Genomic DNA, 26,043 nt, shown 5'->3' on the forward strand with positions numbered 1-26,043 from the left:
TCTCATTTTAGACCTAAAGACACCTGCAGATTGAAAGTGAGGGCGTGGAGAAATATTTATCATGCAAATGGATGTCAAAAGAAAGCTGGAGTAGTGATACTTATATAGACAAACTAGATTTTTAAAACAAAGACTGTAACAAGAGATGAAGAAGGGCACTATATCATAATAAAAGGGACTATCCAATAAGAAGATCTAACAGCTATAAATTTTTATGCCCTGAACATGGGAGCACACAAATATATAAAACAATCAATAACAAACATAAAAGAACTCATTGATAATAATACAAGAATAGTAGGGGACTTTAACACCCACTTACAGCAACGGACAGATCATCTAAGCAGAAAATCAACAAGGAAACAATGGCTTTTAATGACACACTGGACCAGTTGGACTTAACAGACATATTCAGAGCATTTCATCCTAAAGCAGCAGAATACACATTCTTTTCAAGTGCACATGGGACATTCACAAGAATAGATCACATACCGGGTTACAAATCAGGCCTCAACAAGTACAAAAAGATTGAGATCATACCATGCATATTTTCTGACCACAACACTATGAAACTTGAAGTCAGTGACAAAAAAAGTTTGGAAAGACCACAAACACATGGAGGTTAAGCAACATGCTACTAAACAATGAATGGATGAACTAGGAAATCAAAGAAGAAATTAAAAAATACATAGAAACAAATGAAAATAAAAATACAATGGTCCAAAACCTTTAGAATGTAGCAAAAGCAGTCATAAGAAGGAAGTATATAGCAATACAGGCCTACGTCAAGGAGCAAGAAAAATCTCAAACAACCTAACCTTACACCTAATGGAGGTAGAAAAAGAATAAGAAACAGCCTAAACCCAGGAGAGGTAGAGATTAGATTAATATTAGAGCAGAAATAGGGGCACCTGCGTGGCTCATTCGTTAAGCATCTGCCTTCGGCTCAGGTCATGATCCCAGGGTCCTGGGATTGAGCTCCACATCGGGCTCTCTGCTCAGTGGGAAGCCTGCTTCTCCCTCTCCCACTCCCCCTGCTCGTGTTCCCTCTCTCGTTGTGTCTCTCTCTGTAAAAAAAAAACAAAAAACAGAAATAATAAAGATTAGAGCAGAAATAAATGATACAGGAATTAAAAAAAAATAGAACAGATCATTGAAACCAGGAGCTAGTGCTTTGAAAAAATTAATATAATTGATAAACCCCTAGCCAGACTTACCAAAAAGAAATGAGAAAGGACCCAAATAAATAAAATCACAAATGAGAGAAGAGAAATAACAACCAATACTACAGAAATACAAACAGTTAGAATATTATGAAAAACTATGCCAAAAAATTTGACAACCTAGAAGAAATGGATGAATTCCTAGAAACTTATAAACTACCAAAACTGAAACAGGAGGAAAAAGAAAACTTGAATAGACCAATAACCAGCAAAAAAATTGAATCAGTAATCACAAATCCCCCAAAAAACAAAAGTTCAGGGGCAGATGGTTTCACAGGTGAATTCTACCAAACATCTAAAGAAGAATTAATACCTATTCTTCTCGAACTATACCAAAAAATACAAATGGAAGGAAAACTTCTGAATTCATTCTATGAGGCCAGCATTATCTTGATACCAAAACCAGACAGACTTCCCTAAAAAGAAAACTACAGGCCAATATTCCTGATGAGCATGGATGTAAAAATTCTCAAAAAATACTAGCAAATTGAATCCAACAGTGCATTAAAAGAATCATTCACCACGGTCAAGTAGTATTTATTCCTGGGCTGCAAGAGTAATTCAATATTCATAAATAAACCAATGTGATACACCACATTTATGAAAGAAAGGATAAGAACCATATGATCCTCTCAATAGATGCAGAAAAGCATATGACAAAGAACAACATCCATTCATGATAAAAACAGAGGAAACAACATAATAAAGGACATATATGAAAAACAGCTAATATCACCTCAATGTGGAAGAATGGAGAGCTTTTTCTCTACACTCAAGGGATGTCCACTCTCACCACTCTTCTTTAACATAGCACTGGAAGTCATAGCCACAGCAATTAGAAAACATAAAGGAATGGAAGGCATCCAAACTGGCAAGGAAGAAGTCGAATTCTCACTATTTGCAGATGACACGATAATCTATATAGAAGAAACAAAAGACTCTGCCAAAAAAATGTGAGAACTAATACACAAATTCAGTAAAGTCACAGGATACAAAATCAATATAAAGAAATCAGTCTAGGAATAAACCTAACCAAAGAGGTAAGAGATTTGTACTCTGAAAACTATAAAGCACTGGTGAAAGAAATTGAAGATGACACAAAGAAATGGAAAAACATTCCATCCTCATGGAATGGAAAAACAAATATTGTTAAATGTCTATACTGCCTGAAGCAATCTACACATTTAATGCAGTCCCTATCAAAGTACTACCAGCATTGTTCACAGAGCTAGAACAAACAATGTTAAATTTTGTATGGAACCACAAAAGACCCCGAATAGCCAAAGCAGTGTTAAAAAAAAAAAACAAAGCTGTAGGCATCACAATTCCAGACTTCATGCTATAATTACAAAGCTGTAGTCATTAAGACAGTATGGTTCTGACACAAAAACAGACACATAGATCAATGGAATAGAACAGAGAACCCAGAAATGGACCCTCAACTCTATGGTCAACTAATCTTCAGCAAAGCAGGAAAGGATATCCAATGGAAAAAAGTCTCTTCAACAAATAATGTTGGGAAAATTGGACAGCCACACGCAGAAGAATGAAACTGGATCACTTTCTTACACCATACACTAAAATAAACTCGAAATCGATGAAAGACCTAAATGTGAGACAGGAATCTATCAAAATCCTAGAGGAGAACACAGGCAGCAACCTCTTTGACCCTGGGTACAGCAAATTCTTGCTAGACACTGTCTTCAAAGGCAAGGGAAACAAAAGCAAAAGTGAACTATTGGGACTTCATCAACATAAAAAGCTTTTGTACAGCAAAGGAAACGGTCAACAAAACTAAAAGGCAACCTACAGAATGGGAGAAGATATTTGCAAATGTCTTATCAGATAAAGGGCTATTATCCAAAATCTATAAAGAATTTATCAAACTCAACACCCAAAGAACAAAGAATCCAGTCAAGAAATGCACAGAAGACATGAACAAACATTTCTCCAAAGAAGACGTACAAATGGCCAACAGACAGATGAAAAAATGCTCCACATCACTTGGCATCAGGGAAATACAAATCAAAACCATAATGAGATACCACCTCGTACTGGTCAGAATGGCTAAAATAAACAGGTCAGGAAAAAACAGATGTTGGCAAGGATGTGGAAAAAGGGGAACACTCTCACACTGTTGGTAGGAATGCAAACTGGTGCACCCACTCTGGAAGACAACATGGAGGTTCCTCAAAAAGTTAAAAATAGAGCTACCTTATGACCCAGCAATTGCACTATTAAGTATTTATCCAAAGGATAGAAACATAGTGATTCAAAGGGACACATGCATCCCAATGTTTATAGCAGCAATGTCCACAGTAGCCAAACTATGGAAAGAGGCCAGATGTCCATCAATATATGAATGGTTAAAAAAGAGTTGGCATATATACACAATGGAATATTACTCAGCCATCAAAAAGAATGAAATTTTGCCATTTGCAACAATGTGGATGGAACTAGAGGGTATTATGCTAAGCAAAATAAGTTGTCAGAGAAAGATAAATATCATATTATTTCACTCATATGTGGAATTTAAGAAACAAAACAGAGGAATGGAGGGGGAGGGAATGAAAATTAAGATGAAAACAGAGAGGGAGACAAGCCATAAGAGACTCTTAACTATAGGAAACAAACTGAGGGTTGCTGGAGGGTAGGTGGGTGGGAGAATGGGGTAACTGGGTGATGGGCCTTAAGGAGGGCACTTGATATAATGAGTACTGCATGTTAATGCAACTGATGAATCACTAAATTACCTCTGAAACTAATAATACAGTATATGTTAATTACATTTAATTATTTAATTAAAATTAAAAAAATAGCCCCTTCAAAAAATGGTGTTGGGAAAACTGGACAGCAAGATGCAAAAGAATGAAACTGGACCACTTTCTTACACCATACACAAAAATAAATTCAAAACCCAGGGGCACCTGGGTGGCTCAGCTGATTGAGCATCTGACTCTTGATTTCAGCCCAGGTCATGATCTCAGGGTCATGAGATTGAGCCTCAGGTCAGGCTCCACGCTCAGTGGGGAGTCTGCTTCTTTCTCTTCCTTCCTCTCCTTCTTCCCCCCCTCAAATAAATAAATCTTTAAAAACAAAAACAAAATCAGTGAAAGACCTAAATGTGAGACAGGAAACCATTAAAATCTTAGAGGAGAACACAGGCAACAACCTCTTTGACATCAGCCATAGCAACTTCTTACTAAATATGTCTCTAGAGGCAAGGAAAGAAAAGCAAAAATGAACTATTGGGACTTCATCAAGATAAAAACCTTCTGCACAGTGAAGGAAACAATCAACAAAACTAAAAGGCAGCCTTTGGAATGGGAGAAGATATTTGCAAATGGCATATCTGATAAAGGGTTAGTATTCGAAATCTATAAAGAATTTATTAAACTTAACACCCAAAGAGGACATACAAATGGCCAACAGACACATGAAAAGATGCTCAACATCATTCATCATCAGGGAAATACAAATAAAAACTACAGTGAAATATCACCTCGCACTTGTCAGAGTGGCTAAAATTAACAACACAGGGAACAACAGGTGTTGGTGAGGATGTAGAGAAAGGGGAACATTCTTGCACTGTTGGTGGGAATGCAAACTGGTATAGCCACTCTGGAGAACAGTATAGAGGTTCCTCAAAAAGTTAGAACTACCCTATGATCCTGTAATTACTCTACTAGGTATTTACCCAAAGGATACAAAAATACTAATTCAAAGGTACACATGCACCCTGATGTTTATAGCAGCATTATCAACAATAACCAAATTATGGAAAGAACCCAAATCAAATGTTCATCAACTGATGAATGGATAAAGAAGAGGTAATACACACACACACATACACACACACACACACACACAGTGGATTGTTACTCAGCCATCAAAAAGAATGAAATCTTGCCATTTGCAATGACGTGGATGGAGCTAGAGAGTATTATGCTAAACGAAATAAGTCAATCAGAGAAAGACAGATACCATATGATTTCACTCATACATGGAATTTAAGAAACAAAACAAATGAACATAGTGGTGGAAAAAAGACAGGAAAAAGAAAAAAAAAGAAAAAACTCAGCTATAGAGAACAACCTGATGGTTACCAGAGGGGAGTTGGGTGTGGGGATGGCTTAAATGGGTGATGGGAATTAAGAAGGGCACTTGTGATGAGCACTGGGTGTTGTGTATAAGTGTTGAATCACTAAATTATATACCCAAAACTAATATTACACTGTATGTTTACTAACTGAAATTTAAGTGAAAACTTAGAGCAAAAATAAAAAGATATCATAATTTCAGTCTGCCATCTTTGTATGTTTAAGCTTGCAAATCTAATTAATTCATGCATATTAGAAAGTTATGTGGCCTGTGAATTACAAAGGAACTAATAAACACAGGTATTTTTCAGCATTGGTAATAATCTAGCTGTCCTTCTGTTGCAGCTGAAAGATACCATGTTCCTGGAACAGGTCAGAGCTATACATTAGCAACTGATGTTGGAATACTGAGTAGGAACATCAAAATACTTGGTGAAGATTATCCAGGTTGGTTCCAGGAATCTTTTGGCGCACGTGTCCTGGTCGGCTCATTCACTCAGAATATGATGACGTTTAAAGGTTGGTACAAATTTGAAATATAGCATGGTCTCTTCTATGTTCAGTCAATTCTTAATTTATTCACACTTCTTTTTAGGATCTCATGTGTTAAAAAATTCAATGAGTACATTTTAAAGATCATACTGGCTTTATTCAGTGATTCATGCATCAAGCAGTATCTGATCTAGCAGATAAAAGGGAGCTCCAAAGAGCTGTGCAAAATGAAAGACTTTTAGGCAGAAGAGAACAGGAACAGGGGAGGAATACTAGGCAAAAAAAACCAAACTGGTTATTGAAAGGTTACTTTCCCTTAGGGGATCGCAGGGGCTAATCAGGCACATTACCTAACTAGTGCTGATCAGGGGATTCCTGATGGACTGGTTTAAAATTCCATTTCTGGGAGAGGAACTGTAAATTCAGTCTTGGTTTGTTGACGTGGGTTGAGCATAATCAACTCTTCAATTTGTGCCGGTTGTCTTGTTTTTAATACAGAAAAATATTTCTTGAGAGGGATTATGTAAGCTAACATGCTACCCTCCAAAAGCAAATTTTTTCTACTCATTTTATCTTCATAGACAATAAAAATGATCAAACTAACAAAACCTTAGGTAACAGCTGGCCCAGCCTCTCACCCAAATAGAAGTTTATAAAAAGCACAATAGATCTGTTATTTTTGTGTGAAGGAAAATTTAAAACATAGACAAAATTTTCAAACATAGAGAAATGTATAATGAATCCCAGTGTACCCATCACTAGTTACCACAGTGATCAACTTTGGTCAATCTTATTTCAACTGTATGACCCCCCACTCTCTTTAAGCCCTGGGTTATTTTGACACAACTACATATATATTTTTATTGATATATAGCATTGTGTAAGTTTAAGGTATACACTGTATTTATTTTGATACATTTATATATCACAATATGATTACCACTGTAGTGTCAGCTAACACCTCTATCATGTCACATAATTATTACATCTTTTTTGTGGCAAGAACAATTAAGGTCTGGTCTCTTAGCAACTTTGAAGGTTATAATACAGTATTGTTGACTGTAATCACTATGTTGTACATTAGATCTCCAAGTCTTATTTATCACTAGTTGCAAGTTTGTGCCCTTAAACAATATCTTCTGAATTCCCCGCCCCCACCACCACTAACTTAGCTCCTGGTAACCACCATTCTACTCTCTGCTTTAATGCATTTGACCTTTTTAGATTCCACATAAAAGCATCATACAATATTTGTCTTTCTCTGACTTACCTCACTTAGCATAATACCCTCAAGGTGCATCTGTGTTGTAGCAAATGGTAAGAGTTCCTTCTTTTTATGGCTGAATAATATTCCATTGTTCATATATGCCTTGTTTTCTTCATTGATTCATCCATTAGTGGATCCTTAGGTTGTTTCCATATCTTGGGTATTGTGAATGAAGCAATCACATATTATTTCATCTAAAAATATTTCAATATGTAACTTTAAAACACTTCTTTAAAAATATCGATAAGTATCAGGAATAAAAATGTTAATAATATTTCCTTATCATCAAGTGATTATTCACATTCCCCCAGGTCATTCTTTCTCCTTCCCTCCTACCTCCTTCCATCTTTCCTTCCTGTCGCTTGTATTCTTTTTGTTCAAATCAAGATCAAAATAAGACCGTGCTGCAATTGGTTGTGAATCTTAAATCTCTGATTCATTTATCTCCCCTTACAGTTTATTTAGAAAAGAAGCTAGGTCATCTCTTTTATAGTATTTCTAACAGTCTGGAATTTAGTGGTTCTTCTTTAGAATGTAAGTTGTTCCTGTCTCCTTTGTATTTTCTATCATAGGTAGTGTAGAGCTAAAAAATTGATCATACGCAAACTCCATTTTTAGGCAAGAATTCTTTTGATGGTGTATTTTTCCATTAGTAGACACAATGTTTGATTATGTCTCTGTGAAGTTAGCAGCCATTAATGATCATTGCCTGGATCTATTAAATCATGGAGGTTTAAAATGGTGATATTTTAATTCTATCATTCCCTCCTAATTTATAATCTAGAATATTTCTGTAAAGAGAAGCTTCCCCAGTCAACTATTTGATTACCCTGTGAAATAGTTTAAATAGGAAATGTAGGGGAAATGCTTGATTCTTTCCTATTATTAGCTAGGTTTTGAAATAGTGAGCTGATTCCCAGTCATTCTCCAAAAGTGACAGGCATTTTTATTTTTTTGTTTGTTATTAGCATCATTATAAGCTCTATGGATTTAAATATACTGTATAGTCTAATCCATATATGGATTGTGATTGTTAATTGTTGATACTGGAAATGTCCAATTGCCATTGACAAATGAAAACGCCCCACCACTGACCTTCAGAACATTTTCATGTTGATGCCTCTGTCCTGTGCAAAAACCTTTTTTGACTTAGGTTTCATTAGCTTCTTCACTTTCTGATATGACAAACACATGTTTTTTTGCTTTTTGTTTCGTTTTTCTGAGCCTAGAAATAAGTCATCCCTCCAAATAATGCTGGTTCTTTTTATTGGAAACTGGTATTTGGATCCCACAATCTGGGTACCAGACGCCGGTCATTTATTCTTGACTTGAATGTTTTAGCAGGTCCTCGTTCATAATTCTGCCTATTGCATTTTGCAACAGCTCTAATTTCAGAAAACCTTTATACTGAGCAAGCAGCCATCCCACTATAGCTTCTACCTATTGGTCATAATTTGTCAACAGGAGCTTAACTAATGATAACAGTAATGATCATCCTGATACGATATCCCAGGCACTGTACCAAGCATTTAACACATATTATCTCATTTAATCTTCATAGTGCTCTGCATAGATATTGTCCCCTTATAAAGATAGATAAATAGATTATTAGACGAATCAAATTGCTCTGACCTTGGATACTAATCCACACCTTGGAGACTAATCCACTTCAAATCCCATGATGGACTTGTTCCTATGACAACCTTTCCTTGCTTCTGTAAATTGTTTTGTGATGTTAGTAAACATCTATGGCTTTTGTAGGCCAGATGGTCTGTAGTAACTATTTTTTCTCTGTATGATATTATTATTATTTTTTCCACCGTATATTCAATTGCTGGCTCATGGATTTTGAGACAGGCTTTTCCCTTCTAGTACAAAGTAACTCTTCTCTAATGCATTTTATTAAATATCAGTTTTTGAAACAAGGAATATCCCCTGCTGTTTTTTACCAGCCATGAATCTCTGTGCCTCCATTTTCTTATATCAAATATAAGGATAGTAAAAGTTCCTAACCCACAGGATGTTGTATGAGAATTAAACCTCAAATTGCTTTTTAAGCACTTAGTGCAGCACTTGGCACAGAGTACTCTCTCATGGATTGCTGTTGCTATTATTACTAATCTGTGAAATTGCTTCTTGTCACCTCAGTGGTACTTATGACACACTGATGAGCAGATACTTGGTAATGCATATTCTGGAAAGGATTATGTAAAGATAATGCCCTTCAAATCTCTTTAGATCGTCAAAACTGAACTGTCAGGTAAATTATATCTTGTGCTTTATGTCATGCGTTCTCAACAGGAACAGTAACACTACCAAGGGGATGAAAACTTATTCTTGCAGGATAAAAAATGTAATTTTTAAAAAGATTTTATTTATTTATTTGAGAGAAAGAGTGAGCGAGAGAGAGAGAGAGAGAGAGAGAGTGCAAGCGCACATGTGCATGAGAAGGGGGAGGGACAGAGGAAGAGAAGCCGACTCTCTGTTGAGCCAAGAGCCCGAAGCAGGCTCCATCCCAGGACGTGAGCTGAAGGCAGATGCTCAACCAACTGAGCCACCCAGGTGCCCCAGGACAGGAAAATTTAGATGAGCAATAATTTATGGCCCTCCAAAGAGCCACCGTACATTAACAGATATATGGTATATCTGAGGTATTGAAATTCCATGGGGAGGGGAGGCTATTAGGAAAAAAAAAAAATCTAAAAAGGCTCTTGGGGACAGTGAAAAAAATTCAGAAACACTGCCTGATTTGGATTAAAGGAGCAAAGAAAAATGAATGAGATTTCCATGAAAAAGTTGAAAGCAAATTTGCAATTTGGAAAATTACAACTCGTGTAGCTTTTCAAAAATTTTTATTCTATTTCAAGAAAAAAATATTGTCACTCTTCCCTCCCTGCCCTGCCAGGAAATGCAAGGATAAGTAACGTGGAATTTTATCACAGTGGTCAAGAAGGCTTCAGGGATAGCACAGATCCAAGATATGCCGTAACATTTCTTAACTTAGGACAGGTTTGTACTTGAATTTTCGCATATATTCAAAATAAAATATTTTGATTTTGATTTTATTTTCATTTAACTTTACTAAAAAGTCACATCTTAGAATTGCTAAGGTGATGATCTAATATAACTTTCTTAGGTACATTTTCCATCAACTTTTTTAGACTCGTAGCAGCATCTGATTTCCCCATCTCACACATTTATTTAAGGTCAGTAAAAAAAAAACAAGCAAACAGAAAAAGGAGCACAGAGGTGAAAAGAATTAAAGATCTATTATATTATTTCATAACTCCACTTTATTTTGCAGTGATCAAAACTATTTACAAATAGTTTCTATTGAACAAAGTGAGTATTGCTTACATTTCTCAAATGAAAAGCATGTCTGTATATCCATGCTTCTGTCAAAAGTGGGAAAAGAGATGTGCTTAGAAGGCTGGTGATTGAAGAAAAATGAGAGAGAACGTATTTTTTAATGAAAATAAAAAATAATCTTGCAGGTTTGAGGTTACAATCCCAAACTTACTCGTTGGCTGGTTCCTACAGACCTTTAAATTGTAACCCCCTGCCTAGAGTATCAACTTTTGTTAATTAAAAAAAGTCCCTGCTCATCATATAATAAACTACCCTGAAAAATAATTTTTAGCTCCATAGTATTTTATAGGTAATGATAGAAATACAAATGCATAGAAAAGTACTTCAGAATTTTTTATCTGCATTTAAATCTGCATTTTGCTTTATTTAATCATAAATTGAAGATATGGAAATTTCCCAGGATTAAAAGATCTACAGGGAAATCATCTTTTTTCATGGAATGTGAATTGAGTATTTTATTTATCAAGATTTGTTTCCTGAAAATCACCTACTTCAAATTTTTTCTTTAAATGTATTTTAAAACGTTCACTGAATCCTGATGTTTTATAGATTCAAGAACGTGGCTTATCTTATATTCGAGGCTGTGCCTTTCACAATGGCTTTTCCCCAGCAATTGGTGTGTTTGGGACAGATGGATTGGACATAGATGACAACGTCATTCACTTTACAGTGGGGGAAGGTAGTATGATAATATTTTTGTCCAAATAATATGCCTTCTGAGACAATCTTATCTGAAGACACTAGAGCCATGCTGTCCAACTGATCTTTTTCAGAGAATGGAAATGCCCTCTATCTGTGCTAATATGGTAATTACTAAACTGTATGTGGCCAACGAATACTTAAAATGTTGCTACTATGATTGAAGAACTGGATTTTTAATTTTAATTGTACTTAATTTAATTGTACTTACTTTATATTTAACTAGTTACATGTGGCTATGGTTATCATATCGGACAGTACAACTCTAGAAGAGTTATTTACCAGACCATGATCTTGTGTGAATTATCTAATCATCAATAGTTTAAATTACTATGACTTTTTTACTATGACGTTTAAAATACTACTCACCTATCAGTCAAAAAGATTACTCATAAATAAATGTTACTATCTTATAAAAATTGGGCTTGATTTTAGGAGGTAATCCTTTCTTGAATATCTCTATAAAGCATAAAACAAACTCATTTAATGTATACAAAATTGATGTTTGTTAAAATCTGAGGTGGATCCTCATATGTGGAACCCACATATTTAACAGGCACCCCAGAAGAGTCTAAAGCAGTTAGATTATTAAAGAGGTAGAGTTCAAATGGCATACTCTAAAATTTAAGAGATTGATTGGTCAGGCTCGAACTAGAAAAACTAATATCATGGAAACATGAAATACATTCCCCGTAGTACTCATTACAAATCTGTATGTATTTTGGGGGATTTTATTCATTTTTTTGCAGGTATAAGAATATGGGGGGATGCCAACAGAGTTCGAGGAAACTTGGTTGCACTTTCAGTTTGGCCAGGAACCTACCAAAACAGAAAAGATTTAAGTTCAACTCTCTGGCATGCAGCAATTGAGGTAGGGTGATTTATAATTATATAAAATAATGACATAACTTTACAAGAGTATCCGAAATTATGATTTGTAATTTCTTTACAGATTATATACTACAGATTATAAATAAATTCTTTAGAAACTCTCAAAATATTACTGAAAACTGTTCCTCCTTAGATAAAGATTGATGAATTAACAAAATGAGCTAATGAAAGGAGTGAATAAATTTTCTTGAGAGATGTGAGCTCCCACAGCCATTGAATTTTTCTTTGTGTTGATGTCCAGTGGTTTAAATAGTTCTCTTACTTCCTTGCTTCTCCAGCATTAATTATCACTTCCAAGTCCTGGTACAGGGTCTCTCTGCTGCTCATTGACTGAGTGCCTTGCACATATTACTACTTAACTCTGAATTTAGTTTCCTTCATCATATGGAAAGTTAGAATGATAGATTACAGAATCTCTAAAATTCCTTTCTCATCTAAAATTCTTATGATTATGTGAGGTTATTTACTCTTATCTAGTATTACTAATTGGACCCTTCTTGGCCCCCATGAAGTTTCTTCAATCACTGTAGGCCATCAGGTGTAGGATGAGATTGCAAGCGAGCAAACAGAAAGTACAGAAAAAAGGTTTAGAGGACATATGGCTCCATCTTGTTTTTTTTTTTTTAATTTTTTATTGTTATGTTAATCACCATACATTACATCATTAGTTTTTTATGTAGTGTTCCATGATTCATTGTTTGTGCATAACACCCAGTGCTCCACGCAGAACGTGACCTCTTTAATACCCATCACCAGGCTAACCCATCCCCCACCCCCCTCCCCTCTAGAACCCTCGGTTTGTTTTTCAGAGTCCATCGTCTCTCATGGTTCATCTCCCCTCTGATTTACTCCCCTTCATTCTTCCCCTCCTGCTATCTTCTTTTTTTTTTTTTTCTTAACATATATTGCATTATTTGTTTCAGAGGTACAGATCTGTGATTCATCAGTCTTGCACAATTCACCACGCTCACCATAGCACATACCCTCCCCAATGTCTATCACCCCCCCCCCCCATCCCTCCCCCCCCCCCATATGCCGTAGGAGCCAAAAGGAATTTAAAAAATAGCTCTTTTGGAAGATGGGATAAGGAGTGAGGTTTGTTTTTGTGCAACTAGTAATAATCACCTTAAGTAAAACCTGAAGACCTGGAACTTGGTATACATTTATGAGAATGTTCTCTTTTCATCCTATTTATAGATGTGAGAATGTAATCCAATGTCAATTCCAAATCTTTAATGTTTTCTGTATCTTTTGAAAGAAAAGGAACTTATTTTACTTTCATGAATTTCATTTAACTCTGTTCTCTTATCATAATATATCAAAATCAAAAAAGGTGCTTACCCTCAGAGCTGCGCTCCACCTAGGATCCTGCACACAGGCCATCTTTAAATTTCCTGCAGAGGGAGGGGCTTGCCAAAAAGCGCAGTAGCAGTTTGCACGTGGCCCTGCACAAGGAGCAGGAACCAGTCAGGCCCCAGGTTCAGAAACATCTCTTCCTTTGTCCTGCGGGGGTCAGTAAATGCAATAAATTATCTATCAGTCTGTGAGCAAAGAACATGTCCAGAAAATACAAATAATGTCCAGCCTCACTTGTCATCTAGGAGAGGCAAATTAAGATTAATCTGGATATTACTTAGTGAAGAACATGTTAAATTTTTAAAGAATGATAAAATAAAATGCTGGCAAGGTTGCTGTTAAAAAATAAATAAATAAATAAATAAATAAATAAAGGTGCTTAATACTTTAAATAGTTGAGATTTTGACTGTTTTGCTGATACCAGAGGCAAGAATTAAATCTACTTTGCTCTATACTTTTCATTTTTTTGCCCCCTTGACTGGGCTCATAAAGTAAAATTGTGTAGTGACTACCTAACACTTGTGTTCAACCTGTTTTTAATATAGCAGATTTTATTTAAACTAGTAAGTGCTTCTACTGAGTCTTATGATCCACTATAATTGCCTTAGTTTTCTCTTAATAAATCAAAGCGGTAACATAATATAACCAAAGAGTGATAAAATCCTACTAACCTTGCTCTAATATTGGAATTTGGTCTATGGCTTATAATTTAAAATGAAACCCAGTGGATTTTGTGACTGAAGTAAAAAAAAAATCTCTTTAATGCTGTTTTCTAAAGAAATCTAAGGCATAGTGTCTAGTGATGATTTTACACCAAGAAATTAAGGTAATTTCAATACTTCATTTGTAATGTAAATGTGAATGGGTTGAATAATGAAATTAATTTTTCCTCCTACAGGGTAGTCATAATTAGTTTTCCTATGTATGTCGCAGACTTGCTGTCATTGTACAGTTGTGTAAGAGCCTGACCCATAGCCTTTCCTTTCTCACTGTACTAGATAAACAGAGGGACCAATACAGTCTTACAAAATAACGTCGTGGCTGGATTTGGAAGGGTGGGATACCGCATTGATGGTGAACCTTGCTCGAGTAAGTCTTTTGGCAGAGTCACTAAAACTAAGAAATACCTTGTCCAAATTTGTTAGAAATAATTATTGTTTGTTAGTTCAGTATGTAATATCTCCTCCTCCAGGATACTAAAAGAACTCAACAAGCATTGAGTCTATGGGAAAAAAATGAATAGGCTTTTTTTAAAAAGATTTTATTTATTAAAAAATAAAGAATTTATTATTTATTTATTTATTTGAGAGGGTGGGGAAGAGCACAAGTGGGGCGGGGGGAGGGGGTGGTAGGGGGAGGGGCAGAAGGAGAAGCAGACTCCTTACTGAGCCAGGACTTGGGATCATGACCTGAGCTGAAGGCAGACGCTTAACCGACTGAGCCACCCAGGCGCCCCTGAATAGGCTTTTAAAGATAATTTTACATGTTTATGATCCAGAAACTCTAGCAGCCACTTCAGTTCTTGATGTGGCTGGTGTTGGAACAGTGAGTACCTCATCCCACTACCACTTTCATAAAAGCAACACTTTAGAGATACATGTCTACAGGGATATGACACTATTGCGTGTTTCCTCTTGACAGGAATAAATGCTCACTATTTGTGCATTTAAACTTGCAAGCATGGAATAAGCCAAAGGACATGAACAAATAGTTCTCAGCTATATTTCTCTCTATTAGAGGAGTAAAACTAAAAATTAACTGAACAACTACTCTTTTGGCAAGGCTAGGGAAACTAGAACATTACACACTGGCTGGTTGAATGACAAAACAATATAACTCCTACAGAGGGGAACAGGGCAATAGCTGCCAAAAGTATAGGAGCATTTGCTTTGGCCTTAATATTTCCACTTCTGGCAATCTAAGTAATATTTGCCTCTGTAACACTTACAAAATGATTTGTGAACAAGGTGATTCATCACAACATTGTGTGTGCTAGCAGGAAACTAAACTGCAAGCTGCCTTGTGTCCAATACAGTGGAGTAGTTATATAAAGCCAGATATTGGAACACTAGGCCCCTCTCAAAATGAGGGAAGAAGATATGTATCAATGTATTGATATGGAGAAAGAAATTTGCAGGATATTCTTAAGTGATAAATGGAGATTGCAGAATATATATATATATATAACAATATATCACTATATATATAACTCTATTTATATACTGTTTTGTTTATGGTATGTTTTGTGGAAGAAAGGAAAGAGAATAGAAGTATATATGGTTATTTGTGTTTATATAAAGCGACACAAAGTATAAAAGCAAAAAACCAAAACAGGTGAGTAGCAACAGGGTGACTGGTGACTTAATATTGTATAACTTTTTATAACCTCTTGGTTTTCCAATTAGGTAAATGAATTATCAGATCAAAATAAAATAAATAATAGAGTTGCAGACTTTTCCTCTTAAGAAACTCAGAGGAAATGGGGTTTTCTCTGAAAACTTTATATCCCCTGTACAGCTGATTTTTTTTATCTCAGTATAGTTATTTTTAAGATTCTTTGAATCAGCGTTTTGTAAATCAGCATTTTTCTGGAAACTCAAAAATTATTGGGCTTAAGCTAATTTAATTCTTGTATAAATACATTTTGAAGGAATAAAACAACTGCCAACAGACTTAACTGATTCCTTGATATATGCTGTTATTAAATATTTTAGTTCTCAACAGCTTAAAGGTTTTCTTTGACTAAAATTTTAAAATATGTCATTTTTCTGCAACTTCTTTGAAGTGTTGTCCTGGATTTTTGTAAGTCAAAATATGATCCATAAATATGAATATTTACTAATATGTATATTTCACTGACTATATTGATATTCCTAAATAATTGAGATGTTTACAAGGAAGTTTGGGATTTAGAGAAATTGAAATAAGAGACATCACTGAGGAATTGAGGGTTTAAGTTCCTGGAACGGGGACACCAGCCTATCTAGTGAATCTCCCAGGCAAGTGGGAGACTGGGAGCCGGAGTCTGGGAGGCCGGCAAGGGAACCATGACTCACACTGGGTCCCAGGGGCAACACTATATGGAACCAAGGGAGAGACATGTGAACAGCTTCTTATGGAGAAAACAAAACAGAATCCAGGCAGTTGACAAGTAAAATTTCAACCCCAAAGTATTAGGAAAAAGGAAAATCAATAGAGGATGGGAGGAATTCAGATACCAGGAGACTTGGTCAAGAGAGCTTGTACTAAGTAAACTGTAGGGGGTGATGCTGCTCTTTATAGTGAAGCCTCCAATGTGTGCATGGTTAGGAGGGAATTATTAAGATTGCTGATCTGATTTGGACGTGAGTAAAGTTTCATAAAAAATCTACTTCAGGTTTCCTATATATTAATAATGAGTATAGCTTCCGTTTATTGAGGCACTTTATGTGGGTTATTTCATTTCATTCTGAGACTACTCTAAATTAGGCATTAAAACTTTTTATATTTGAGGAAACTGAGGTCCAAAAGGTTAAACAATGTTCCAAGGTCATACATACATCAATTCAACAGATAGTTAAATGAACACCTATCTCTGCATGACCTTCTAGGCCCTAGGAATATGGTGGTGAATGAAATAGACACCGTGTCTTCTCTCATGAAGCTTACATTTCTAATAGGAGAGAGGAGACGGGTAATTCATGAACAAGTAATAATAAAATTTCAAGTGAAAATAATGTTAGTGGCCTTGTGAAGGAACTGAGATGCTACTTTGAATCAGGTAGTCAGAGAAGGCCTTGGAAGGGGGTGACACCTAACTTGAAAATGGGATGACTGGGAGCCACCAACAACAAAAAGGTGTGCAGGGGAAGCATTTTATAAACAGCAAGTGGTATCATTGTGTTTCAGGGTTAGCCTTCTTTGAATCCAAACATCGTGCACTTTCTCATGAAATTCGTGTTTAATCAGAGATAGTAAGTTAAATGTGCTAACAACTAAACCAAACTTCTGCAGTCATACTAATGGTGAAGGGACAAATTAGGTAAGATTAAATCCTGAGTAGAGTAAGCCATAAATGGCCAAGCCATAACAATATTTAATTATCATGTTAAAATTTACATAAGATTTATATATTTAATTAAAAAATTTTTAACTTGGGGCGCCTGGGTGGCTCAGTTGGTTAAGCGACTGCCTTCGGCTCAGGTCATGATCCTGGAGTCCCGGGATCGAGTCCCGCATCGGGCTCCCTGCTCAGCAGGGACTCTGCTTCTCCCTCTGACCCTCTTCCCTCTCGTGCTCTCTATCTCTCATTCTCTCTCTCTCAAATAAATAAATAAAATCTTTAAAAAAAATTTTTTTTAACTTTAACTGATACTTCTTATAAAGTTCTAGGACATGACTTGTACTGTTAATTCTCTGTTTTCATATTTCTTTACAAGGTCAGTCTAATCCCATGGAAAAGTGGTTTGACAATGAAGCCCATGGAGGTTTGTATGGTATTTATATGAACCAAGATGGCCTTCCTGGGTGTTCTCTTATACAGGGATTTACCATTTGGACATGCTGGGATTATGGAATTTATTTTCAGGTAAATGTGATCCAGGGTGGTGATTATTTATCTTGTTTTATGATTGTATTTTGTACTATGTAACCTACAAGTTGTTTTACAGACCACAGAGAGTGTGCATATCTATAATGTGACTCTGGTTGACAATGGGATGGCCATTTCTTCAATGATTTACATGCCAGCCGCTGTATCTCACAAAATTTCCAGTAAAACAGTGCAGATTAAGGTAAGAAACGAATACAGCCATAATAAGGAGAAAGAGCAAAATTACTGAAGTTCCGGTAAAAATGATCTCCTTGACTTCTAAGCCCAGCGAGTCCAAACCTTCTTGCCTTTGTTCTCATTGTCTTCCTCCAGGAAGTGCTCTACCCTTCCCTCTCCTCCCTGGTCTCCTCACCTCTTCTTGCGTACCACCTGCTAATCTTGCCACAGTTAATGAAATTTTCCTTCCTTCTCTGACATCTTTCCTGAACTAGCTTAGATAGTATTGATACTCTCTCCTCTTTTTGTTCCTGCTCTTCCCTGGGCATATTTCTGTCACAGAAACATAACATGTCATTATAATAATTTACCCACCTGTCTTCCCCTTCCCAGTTTGACTGTCATTCCACTCAGGGCATAAAGTCATATCCTTTTCATCTTGGCTTTCTGAATGATCCCTTCCTCAAACTTCAAGGTTGTGTTTTGCTATGGTGGAATTCAGTATTACCCATTATCATATTTTTCCTGAGGAAAAGCTATTATTTAAGCTGTACTGTTTGAATTTTTTTTTTAAATAGAGCTCATTAATTGTTGGAAGTAGCCCTGGATTTAATTGCTCTGATGTCCTAACTAATGATGATCCCAATATTGAACTTTCTGCCGCCCATCGGAGTGTTAGACCTCCATCAGGTGAAAATTTTAGAAGTTTAATTTTGGTGTTCATGTGAGTGCATATTTGAATCTTATTAACTTCTTTCTTTCATAAAAGGTGGGAGAAGTGGGATTTGCTGGCCTACCTTTGCTTCAGCACATAACATGGCACCCCGGAAACCCCATGCAGGGCTCATGAGCTACAATGCCATTAGTGGCCTTCTGGATATCTCAGGCAAGTTTAAACATAGTCTTGATAAATCTACTCCATTAAGTTCTATAAAGAATATGTAGAATATATCTAATAATGTTTCTCTATTAGTAAAAAAAAAATAATGATTTAAATGAATTTGTATATGAATCTGCTCAGTGTGAGAAGCCAAGAAATCAAACATCAATCAATTTCAAGAATGGTTCTCTGGCAAAATTTGTATATGTTAAAGAAGTGACATTTAATTTTCCTTCTAAAACAACAGAGGAAACACTGATACAGTGATTTAATGTTCATTTCTATAAATTGTAAAAACCCTTTTATATAAGTAGGGTTATTTATTATTATCTCTTTTTACAACTGAAGAAATTTAAACTCATATAATCTAAGAGCTTAATAACATCCATTGGCTCTATCATCCTGTTCATTTATTTCTTTAATGCTTCTTCCATAGTTGATACACTTTGGTGATCACTAACATGCCCTCTGTGCTTACTCCCAGAGACCCATGAACATGTTTTTCCCTCGGGCTTCATTTTACCTAGTCATTGAGTCTTGTTCCTTCCAGGCCCCTGACTAATTAGCTAAGTCATTTTTTATGTTTATCCTTACCTCACACCACTTCTCTCTTTGCACAAAGTGGGTCACCCTGGGTACTACCCAAATTTCTATCCTATAGTAGAATCTGCCCACACCACACTCTTTCAAGGCCATTCCCAGGTGGGGCTGAAATGCACTGGCCTTATCTAACAGACTCATTCCAATATTTCATTTTTCAGAGACTTTTGACCCCTTCTGCTACAGTTTGCCATTTCTTATCATCCACTTCATTTAAAGTGGAACATGACATTTTCCAAACTTAGAAAAGCCATGACAGCAGCATGGGAGAATACCCCAGTTCATAGTGACACTCTCCCTTACTCAGCTTTATATTCTTCCCCCCCCTTGATCTAACACCATCACAATTTATTCTCAGATATATATATACTCCTGATTCCTGCCAGTACATGTTACTCAGTTCCTGCAGTTCCTTTGGTCTATAATTCGTCTCATCCCATAGCAGGCTTAGCACTGCCCCAGTCAGACCATGTTGAAACTTGACTAGACTTACTGCTCTGTTTGCCAGAAGGAGAGATGGGGACAGGACCTGAGAAAGGCAAGATTTGCCTTTTCTTTTGAGGTCTTGTCATGATTTCAACAAATGGGGCAGGGGAGCTATCCTCTAATAAGGGAGAAACAGACCACTTATTCAGATCTGGAACATTCAAGGGGAACCCAGGGTTTCAAGGCTCAAATTCATATTCCCTATATTCCTATCCTAACTCAGAGTTCCATTCCTTTTCTATTAGAACCCTGTCTTTGATGTAGGAGACTTACCAGGGCTAAGAATTCAACCTTCTGTGAATGCTGTGCTGGTTTTGTGATCAGATCCTGAGGTTTGCCTTGAATTTGTGATTGATTACCACAGCTTACTGGTTTTTTCTTCAAAGCACCAATGATGGTCAACAGTCACCTACTTCTAGTTTCCTTGTAACCACTGTTTCCCCTTTACCACTCCAATGCCAAAGTTACTGTACAATCGAGAGCATTTCCTTCTACCTAGATATTATACCAGTTCACCATGAGTGAAATCTTAACAATTGCACTGCTAGAGCATTCTAGGGACTATCGGTACTCCACCTGTCACCAGTAAGGGCATCCTCTTTCTCATCCAGACAGCAAGTTCATTATTGCATCATTACAGTGTGTATCCTAGGACCACTTCTGGTACTCACTGTCTAAGTCAGGTGGTCTAAAAGCTGGAGTCTAGCTCCTTCTTGATACCTTAGGGAGTTGTATAGTTTAATTTCCCCCTCTTGAGGCAAAGGGACCTTCTATATCAGTTGCCAATTAGACATGGTAGCCCTTTGGTGGTGGTATTAAGGAGTGCATAATCTCTTAGGAGAGGGAGTTGTCATCTGGCCAAGGGCAATTCTCTGGAGAAAGGGGCAGGTGTGAGTAGTTGGCAGCCAATACTTATAGGAGATGAGGACAAGTGCACTGGGCCAGTAAAGCAGATCTGTACAGGTTATAAACAGTGTCTGCTACTATGGTATTTTATTAGTATTCATCTACAAGCTCATATTCATGTATATACAATATCATCTTAGGAAAAAATATCAGGAAGAATAGTAGTAGTACATAACTGATTGACGAATTTTGGAGTCACCTTTTCCTTTTTTTCTATTTTTGAGCTATTGGATTTTAAGTACAATGGACATTGTTTGAATTCGATAAATTTTATCTTCTGGTCATACAATATATGCAATAAGGCCAAAAGAACAATGTTTCAGTTAGTCTTTGCTGTATAACAAAATACCTCCAAAATTTAGAGTCTTTAAAAAACCATTTATTAGCTCATGATTCTGCGGATTGACAATTTGGGCTTTGTTCAATTGGATAGTTCTTCTGCTGGTCTCACCTGGGATTATTCCTTAGGCTGTCCACAGTACAGGATGGATAGGGGCTAGTTGGTCTAGGTAATCTCACTTCCATGTCTGGTGGTTGGTACTTGCCAATCGTTGGGTTGGTCATTAGCTAGAGTAATGGGGGTGACTGGGCCATACGTCTCCTAAGGTTATTCACATGCTAGAAGTCACAGAATTCCCCAAGAGCACCAAAAGAGAGTGAGCCCTAATATGCAAGCACTTTTCAGATCTACTTATATCACAATTGCTCTTGTCCCATTGGTTAAAGCAAATCACATAACTAAGCTCAGAGAAAATATGAGAAGACTATTCAATGGTATTAACATAGGGAGGCAACAATCTAACACAAATAGTGGTGGACTAATCTACCACATAAGCTAAGAGCTCCATATTCAGAGTGGTGTTATATGATGTGTTTGCTGGAATGTACCTGAAATGAAACTGATTTTATCACTTTCTCCTTAGAAAATAATTATTTTTCTGTTATTTATATTTTAGGTTCAACATTTGTTGGATTTAAGAGTGTTTGTTCAGGTGAAACTAATGTGATATTCATTACTAACCCTTTAAATGAAGACTTACAGCATCCAATCCATGTGAAGAACATAGAGCTGGTTGATACTACTGAACAATCAAAAATATTCATACATAGGCCTGATATAAGGTACAATGTATCAGAGTCCATTTTTTTCTTTCCTGTATTTGTAGTTTTCCATTGTCTTTTTTCCCTGCCATAGATCTGAGAAAGTTGTTGTATTAAAGTAACTATTAATTTCTATAAAATTTTAATCAGGATCATGAAAATTAAGACTAATGCATTCGTGTTTTCAGGTAAATTGAAGAAGCTAGGCTTTAATATGTATATTTTCTCATACTGTTTTTCCCATGCATCCCATCATAAAAGAAAAGAGACCAAGTTAGAAGTGTGTTGTACATTAGTATCTCTCCATTAATGGTCATTAGGAATGAGAGACATCTCTATCATTTCTGCCCTTTGCCTTACTTCTTTTGTTTCCAGTTGCTTTCCAAATATCTTACCACGTTCACGCCAAAATGCCCTTTGAAATTTAATGTTAATCATTATAATCACTGTGACTGAGAAGATGCAGAAACTCAGAAGAGTGACTTTGTCAGTTGAAGTCAGAATATTTCTAGAAACTGAGCCACTTAGACCCTAAATCTTAAAAGAAGATAGCTAGTAACCTCTACACTTTTCTAAGAGAAGCAGACCAGGAATTCAGATGTAAGACAAGATTGGAGGAAAGAATTTTTTTATAGAGATCTTTGACCATTTTCAGTATAGGAAGAAGACAAGGAATAATGCTGTCTAATTAGACAGACATCTCTTCAGACAAAAGCAATGTTTCATAGTTTCACTTCATCTGATTTTGTTTTTGTGACAACTGCACATCTCCTCATTTAGTAATTACTGAACTGCAGTAATTTTTGGCTCAATAGAGCCTCTCCTCACTAGATTATTAGCTTCTGTTTAATTATCATTGAATCTTTCAGATGTAATATATAATTTTAATACCTAGGTCATGAAGAAAATACTACTTTTTTTTTGAGAGAGAGAGCACGCAAGCGGGAGGGGAGAGGGGCAGAGGGAGAGGGCGAGAGAGAGTCTTAAGCAGGCCCCATGGCCAGCGCAGAGCCCCACGTGGGGCTTGATCTTACAGCCCTGATCATGACCTGAGCCGAAATCAAGAGTTGGATGCTTAACCGACTGAGCCACCCACATGCCCCAGAAAAGAACACATTTTAAAATATAATGTCTTTGGCTCTGTGCTTTTGTTAAGATGCTATTGGCATTTTCCCAGATCCCTTTTACAAGACAATTCACCCAGTCCCCCAGTGATCTAAGTGTTGGCCAATAAGAACCTACAGTTGCCCTCTTTTCCAGAAAATTGCTCTTAGCCAAACAGGAATAGCCTTGGGGTGCTAAAACCCTCCCTAACACCACCTCCTTGCAGTCCATGGAAAATGACTGGTTTATACAGGAGTATAAAAAGCCAACCCCCTTGTCTCAAGGTGGGAGCAACCCCGGGTGCAATTGATGATCCAGTGGTACTCTTGGGATCAGAATGAAGCTAGTCCGCAGACCATAGAAATCTCATTTTCTTTCCTTTGCCCTATGTGGCTTCTCTCCTTCTTTCTTGAGAGAATTCCTTCAATAAATCACTTGAACAAAAACCTGTATTTTTAGGCTCTGTTTCTTTGTAACATGAAGTAAAGATAGAGCCCTAAGTCATAATATAAAAGTGCCACTGGGTACTCTACCTACAGTCTTGCTCACAGTAGCATCTTCACATACTTGAATACAAAGAACCCATGAGCTACAGAAATATTTATTCAAGTCATCTCCAAAGCTATTATTGTACAGTAAAGGGCAACTTACTCCTTCATGTTTCTCTTACAGCAAAAAGGGAAAGAGATGCTAAATACTACCTATAGTTCTGAGCTTTCCACTATTATTTTGTTGTTATAACTTTGGAATAAGTTGTATTTCCCCATAGTATATATCATGACATAGTATAACTGTACTGTATACCATGTATACTACGTAATGTGCAGTATATTGCAAATTAAGCATCTATTTTATTATTATTACCAGTTAACAATCAACACTCAAGGTAGCTCAAGATGGAGGCGGAATGCTATCTATGGTTGAACTACATAATAAGTATATAGTATTTCATCTCTTACAGTTTGGGTATTTACAGAATAGTTACTAAAATATGTAACATAGCAATAATAATCCAAGTATATCTGTTTGTATATATATAAACAAAAGTCTATATAATATTATACACTAATATGCAATTGATGATGACCTAAAAGCTTGAGATAGGGGGACTGAACTTTAAGTATTTAAATTATTTTATAGTAAGCATACAATACTTTTATAAATTTTAAAGACCCATGAAAAAAAGAAGGGAGAGACTTCCAACACAGGGATTTTTGTATGTCCTACACAAGAGACTAACTGTTGACCTGCTCAATGGGGCAATGTTGGTATACTGCGACCAATGCACAAGGTTGAAATCTATCATTTCACAAAATATGGAATAAAAAAATAGAACTCTAATTTTATATCTCACAGGTATAACTTGTCCCTTTGATGTTAATGAATTAATAATAATAATATAACAAACCAACAGAATGGAAAATCAGACCTTATTTCAATACTAATTACATATGTGACTTCGTCCCATTTTTAATCCTTTCTGAAATGATAAGATTCAATCAATCAAAAAAACTTTGGATACTCTCTTATCAAACACTCAAATGAACTGCTCTCTAGAAACAGGAGAAGGATACTAAATATAAATATTGATGTGTTTTGCCTTTTCCCCACAGTAAGGTGAATCCAGCTGATTGTGTAGACATGGTTTGTGATGCCAAAAGGAAATCTTTTCTTAGAGATATGGATGGCTCTTTTCTGGGAAATTCTGGTTCAGTGATACCTCAAGCAGAATATGAATGGAATGGAAATAGTCAATTTGGAATTGGAGACTACAGGATTCCTAAAGTGATGCTCACATTCCCAAATGGAAGTAGAATTCCTGTCACTGAGAAAGCACCTTACAAAGGTTCGTTGGATATTTTCCTGTCAGTCCTCAAGTTTGTGAAACAAAATATATCTTTTATTTTTAGTAATTGGGGTAATCAACCAATAGCATATTTTCTACTTACTAATCTTACATAAAAGAAAAAGTACATTGATGTTTTTGGAGAGATTGCTTTTCCTTTCTAAAATGTATATACCTGTTTCTAGGAATTATTAGAGATTCGACCTGTAAATACATTCCACAATGGCAGAGCTATCAGTGTTTTGGGATGGAATATGCAATGATGGTTATTGAAAGCCTAGATTCTGACACAGAAACTCGAAGACTCTCACCAGTGGCTGTAGTGAGCAATGGTTATGTTGATCTCATTAATGGTACGTGTTCAGTGTAAACAAGCTAGTAGTTACTCAAAGCATTCACTATTTATTACATGCATGGAGATATCTCACAAATTATTTGTCACATTAAACTAGCAAACATCAGGACTGCTTTTCCTTCTGTTTGTAAGAAAAGATCTATGTGCAGGAGGGCTGTTTAATGCTTCAGTAGATTCCCATATTAGAAAGCCAGGATAGTTATTCCAAATTGACCATTAGAAGAAGAAGAGGAGAGTTATTCCTTGACTGATTTTCATACCTATATTAATTAGGTGGCATAAATATTTTAAGGAAAAATTGGCCTGATTGTCTCCAAAAAGACAATTTGCCTTATATAAATTAAAACGCAGATAATGTATTATTTGGAGTACTTGAGAAGGTATGTTCAGCCTACTTTGTTTTTATTTTCATGAATCCTTCTAAGACTTATTCTGAAATCAATGTGTTTTGGGGTTTGTTTTTTTGTTTTCATTCCTGATTCCTTTGACTGTCAAGAACATCTTGGCAAGCTTCAGAGTCTAGGCTCCTTACATTCTGGCCATGGGTGGCTCTAGTAGAGAGGGAAGGCAGTGGTCTCCATGAGAATTCAGATCAACTTAGGAGTCCAGGACTTTTTGAA

At 36.2% G+C, this 26,043-nt stretch overlaps 1 protein-coding gene across 1 annotated transcript in view; it reads left to right on the plus strand.

Moving 5' to 3' along the window:
* Positions 1–26,043, plus strand: part of PKHD1L1 (PKHD1 like 1) — a 153,898-nt gene that overhangs the window by 106,665 nt on the left and 21,190 nt on the right. Inside the window, exons 59-70 of the mRNA XM_025871506.2 lie at positions 5,669–5,842; positions 9,988–10,091; positions 11,001–11,130; positions 11,900–12,021; positions 14,397–14,487; positions 17,817–17,965; positions 18,048–18,170; positions 18,724–18,835; positions 18,915–19,031; positions 21,974–22,139; positions 24,836–25,068; positions 25,254–25,421. Of these exons, the coding sequence (XP_025727291.1) occupies positions 5,669–5,842; positions 9,988–10,091; positions 11,001–11,130; positions 11,900–12,021; positions 14,397–14,487; positions 17,817–17,965; positions 18,048–18,170; positions 18,724–18,835; positions 18,915–19,031; positions 21,974–22,139; positions 24,836–25,068; positions 25,254–25,421 (1,689 nt within the window). The remainder of the gene's footprint in view (positions 1–5,668; positions 5,843–9,987; positions 10,092–11,000; positions 11,131–11,899; positions 12,022–14,396; positions 14,488–17,816; positions 17,966–18,047; positions 18,171–18,723; positions 18,836–18,914; positions 19,032–21,973; positions 22,140–24,835; positions 25,069–25,253; positions 25,422–26,043) is intronic.

The sequence above is a fragment of the Callorhinus ursinus genome, unplaced genomic scaffold (genome assembly GCF_003265705.2).
Source record: "Callorhinus ursinus isolate GAN/ISIS: 27379988/994484 unplaced genomic scaffold, GSC_fseal_2.0 scaffold5, whole genome shotgun sequence".
Taxonomy (NCBI): domain Eukaryota; kingdom Metazoa; phylum Chordata; class Mammalia; order Carnivora; family Otariidae; genus Callorhinus; species Callorhinus ursinus.